At 55.7% G+C, this 4,571-nt stretch overlaps 1 protein-coding gene across 1 annotated transcript; it reads right to left on the bottom strand.

Moving 5' to 3' along the window:
- Positions 1–614: 614 nt before the first annotated feature.
- LOC112969993 (keratinocyte proline-rich protein-like) lies at positions 615–1,538 on the bottom strand. The gene has a single exon (XM_026073865.1). The coding sequence runs from the start codon at positions 1,536–1,538 to the stop codon at positions 615–617; it is 924 nt and encodes a 307-aa protein (XP_025929650.1).
- Between the last annotated feature and the right edge of the window lie 3,033 nt (positions 1,539–4,571).

Raw genomic sequence — 4,571 nt, 5'->3', positions numbered from 1 at the left:
AGTCTCCTCACTGGAGACTATCTCATTACTTCAGCAAAGCCTCCTTCGAAACAGCTGCCTGCACATCTTTCGCCACAGCTCCGGCTAACCTTTTCATGCCAAGACCCGGTCCCACAGCCAGGAAATCTTTCTAGCCCTAAAAGCATGATTGCTTTCATTATTTTGCACAAAGTTGTGTTGCTGCATAACAACAGGGAATAAGTTTGCCTGGCGGTCGGCAATGGAAACAGTTTAGAAAAACAGAGAATAAATCAGACATGAGAGCACAGGAATCCAGCCGCAACCTGAGATTTAATGTGACTGCCACAGCTGGAGAATATATTTGACCCAGTAACAGTAAAAAACCTCTCACAGGTGCAGACACTMTAGCAGAGTTGTACCAATTTAAAGCTCAAAGGCTGAGCACCTGCTTTGGGTTGATTAACTTCTCACTAAGGTATTTTCTGTTGCAGAAATAACTGGAGTCAGAGAAGGCAGGCAATACACCCTACCAATGTAACRTTGAGAAAATAAGGGAAAAGTGCAGCCAAAGCTCCTTCAAGGGTTGGGAACAGGGTCAGAGGGAAAGAAATAACCTCAGACCCCGGTTACGCAGCTTGCATCCTTGGGCTCCTTCAGCAGAGCCATTTTGCAGCGCAGCAACTCTTCTTGGCATGGCTTGACCCTTTCCCTTTGCCAGCAYGATGCCGGGACACGTGGTGGGAGCACCTGGACTTGGTGGCATGCTGGGTCGCCGAGCACCTCTGCTTGGCCCCGTCCGGCAGCAGCGAGCCTTTGGCGAGGCGCTGCGGYGGCAGCGGGCATCCCTTCGCCCCCTGCCCCGGCGGGCACTTGGCGCCGCAGGGCTGCRGCAGGCACTCGGTGACGCACTCCTGCGTGGGGTAGCCCTTGGTGCAGCGCTGCGGGGGGAAGCCACTGCCGCTGCCGCCGCACTCCCGTGGCACACACTCCTGCAGCGCGCACTGCTGCGGCGGCGGCGGCGGGCACTCGGTGCCCCCCTGCAGCGGCCGCGAGTACCTGCCGGGCAGCGCCTGCGGCGGGCAGCACTTGGAGCCCCGCTGCGCCTTGCATTCGTTCTTGCACGAGGACGAGTACCTGATCCCACACGGTGGGAACCTGAGCTTGCCCGGCTCTGGGCACTTGGGCGCGCAYGGCGGCAAGCTCTTGGCCACGCGCTTTTTCTCGAAGCGGCCGGCGTCGCAGGGCTGGGGGCTCGGCACGGCGCCCGGCTGCCCGCTGGGCTCGGCGCAGGGCACRAGGCAAGCGGCCTTGCAAGGCTCCGGGCCCAGCAGGATGCACCGCTGCACGTAGGGCTGGCAGCGCAGCAGCGGCAGCGGGGCCACGCTCGGCTGCGCGCACACCAGCGCGAAGGGCTGCAGGTAGCCCGGCCACCTGGGCATGGGGCTCTTGGTCACGCTCAGCGGGTGGCACGTGGCGCTGCACACGTCGGCCTGGGGCGCGCACACCTGGAGGTTTTCGGTGCTGTAGCCGGACCCCGGCAGGCACAGGTGTTTGTACTGCTCCCCATAGTAGTGCATGGTCATGCGAGGTGCTTACGCCTGGAAAAAAGCAGGAGAAAGGTGGAGAGGTCAGCTGGGCGTTGGGCATTTCTCCGCGATAGGGGACCTGATGTTTCCCGTGGGTCTCGCTGCAGGGGGAGCCCGCACCTCAGCTCTGCCGGAGGCCCGCGGTGACTCAGAGAAGAGGCTGCAATCACCCAAGCGACGAGGGCAGGAGCGCCTGCGCCTAGCTGGTGGCCCCACGCCCAGAAGAGCCCAGAAACCTTCAGGAGCCCAGCCACGTCACCCGTCAAAGCCCAGGCGAGCGCTCAAAGCATTTCGCAAAGGAGAAATGGCATCCTGACCCTGCGTCCCATTTGCCGCAAGCCTCCTGCGTCCCCACTGGGACACGCTTTCGAGCTTATTTCCTGCTTCTCTGAAGCACAAAAGATGAAAGACAACCCAAAATTAAAGGTGTGTCCAGGCCATAACACCCAGGTGTGGCTGCCRTCCACGCGGGCGAGCCCAAGCTGTGGTTAAATTAGCCAGCTCAGGGTGACAGCAGCTCTGGGTAGCAGGGAGCCCGGCACATACTACCTGTCCTCACGATCCCATCGGGATGGACGGGCTGAAAGACCCACGCGGTTATCGGGTTTGGAGCTGGCTAGCGTAACACCGGCTTCCCGGCCTCTACAGGCGCTGCGCTCCCATCTTTACATTGCCACGTGGGCAAGCTTTAGGAAAAGCAAGAACAGAAAATACAAGAGGGTTTTCCAAGTGTTCTGTAAAACCGGAGCGGTAAGGAAGGAGGAGACACCAAGTCAAGGACCCCGCGTCTCAGGGAAAAGACCCGGCGGCACCATGAAATCGAGTCAAACCCTCTCAGTTGCCTTGGTACCGTGAGCGACAGGAGAAACCACCCAGCTTCATTCCCTCTCAGGAAAACACTGATTTCAGCGGTATTTCCCAAGTTTCTAACAGGGTTATTTTGAGTGGGACAGGAATTGGGAACACTGATACGCTAAAGGTGTCTAATGCGATTTTTTTTTTTCCCCTCATTTCAACAGTGCTTGGAGAGCAAGACATATAATTAAGTGTCTGTAAAGAAACTGCATTTCCTGAACACTCCTAGTTCTGCCTAGAGTTAGGGCAAGATGCTTTATCTTCTAAAAACCTGTCGCTGCATGACTATTAATGATACAATGCTGTGTTACTATCATTAATAAAAACTCATAATCACTGTCATTATTATAATTATTGACTAATAAAAATAACCAGCCTGAAAACAACAATAGCAATGGCTACTACTCCGCATACAACATTAAAGTATCTGATGACTCTCATCAAGGTCAGAGCCTGCTAAAGCAGAGGGGTTATTTGCTTCCAGGGGGTTGTCTGCATCTTGGACTTATTTTTATCATTATTAATTAACTGAATAGAAATTTTGACTTGTTCAGACTCAGCTGGAGAGTCTGGCTGCTAACTTGTGCATCAGTGCTGAAGCCGGTCGGCTCCTCGCCATTATCCACATAGTTGCTCTGATCAAATCCCAAAAAACAGTGGCGAAATTCTCCATGCCGCTTCCACTAAAGGCTTCGCCTTTTCGTGCATGGTCCCATCTGACTGCCGACAACACGGAGCCCCGTAGGTAGTCGGTAGCCTCCTTTAGACTATATCTAAGGAAGCGTGGAGGAGCCCACGGATCCCCCTCCCGCGAGTTCGCGGTCCGTCCAAAGCGCTTTCCTGGCGGTCGTTAGCACGGATGAGGTGCTCCAGCTCTCGCAGCCGCGGTGCTGGAGACAGCAGCTCCCRGAGGATGCGTCTCCTCCAGCCCTCTGCCTGCGCCGGACACCCAGGAACAAACCGGCCATTCCAGAGCGCTGCTAAAAGCCAGACTTACCCGCTTCATCAGGGAGAAGGACCGGAGAGAAGTGCCTGCGAGAGCCCGGCGACRGCAGGGCTTTTATACAGTGAATAAGTGCCCCGGGGGAGCGAGGCGGCGCRGCCGCCTTTAATTGCCTGCCAGCCCCGGCTGAGCCACGTGCGGCTCCGCGCTGCCAGCGACGGCTGGCACCGCCAGCAGGGCGAACCTCCTCCTTTGCATCCCAGGGGGGCAAAACCAGCTGAAGCCCCTTGCAGGCCAAATATATCACGTGCAAAAGCTGCTCGTGACCCTCCCGCTGCAAATCCCCAGCTCAGGGCACCAGAACAAGCTGCAAAGGGGTTGCAAAGGGGCTGCAGCTGTGGCTGCGGCCGGGGCACGGGGGGGCTTGGGCTGCTCCTGCGACTGCTTTCCCACGGGAACTTTCCATGTGCATATGTTGAAAACACAGTCTGGGAAGGGTTCTTGGTGGCCTTAACTACGGCAGCGTGCCGCCGTCCTCGGGCAGCCCAGGGAAAGGCGCCTGAATCACACCGAGCTGCTGCCCTGAAATCTGCAACACCGGTTCCCGCTCTGCTGCCCTCCCTGCCGCCGTCATCCCTCCCTTTGCTCCCTGTTTGCACCGGGAGCAAACCCCGGGGAAGGTTAACTGCGACGTGAGCACAGGTGCCAAGACCGGGAGGGCATTTTTAGGTAGTCACATCTGTCCAAGCAAAGGCCCTGGCATGTTTTATTTAATGAGTATCTGACATCCATCAACTGGGCTCCGGCCTGCCGGGAATGCATGGGCGATCCTATGCCCTGGAATAAAAAAAGGGGTGAAATAAGTTAACATTTCATAGAGGACGTGGGAAATCTCTCACTGGTGTGAGGTAGAACTTTGATCTCCTGGTAACGAATCCCTAAGTTTACTCCCTATTTCTGTTTTCACCAGAAATCCCCAAAGCCTGAAGGTTTGTTTGGGTTTCTTCCCATTTTTGCTTTTTCCAACAAAAGTCTCCCTCGGTATCAAAGAAAAAATGCAGACAAACCATGTGATTTCCCAGTCAATGCCAACACTTTGAGATACAATAAACTGAGAGAAGAACACTATCTCTAGGCCGATCTTATTTTCTGCGTCTGGAGAAGAAAGGACTAAATCCCACCTGGATTTCTATAAGCTCAGCTGCGTTTCACTCCCCTTAACTACA

This window comes from Apteryx rowi, unplaced genomic scaffold (genome assembly GCF_003343035.1).
Source record: "Apteryx rowi isolate R43461 unplaced genomic scaffold, aptRow1 scaffold_379, whole genome shotgun sequence".
In the NCBI taxonomy this organism is placed as follows: domain Eukaryota; kingdom Metazoa; phylum Chordata; class Aves; order Apterygiformes; family Apterygidae; genus Apteryx; species Apteryx rowi.
This window is presented reverse-complemented; position numbering and strand designations above follow the sequence as displayed.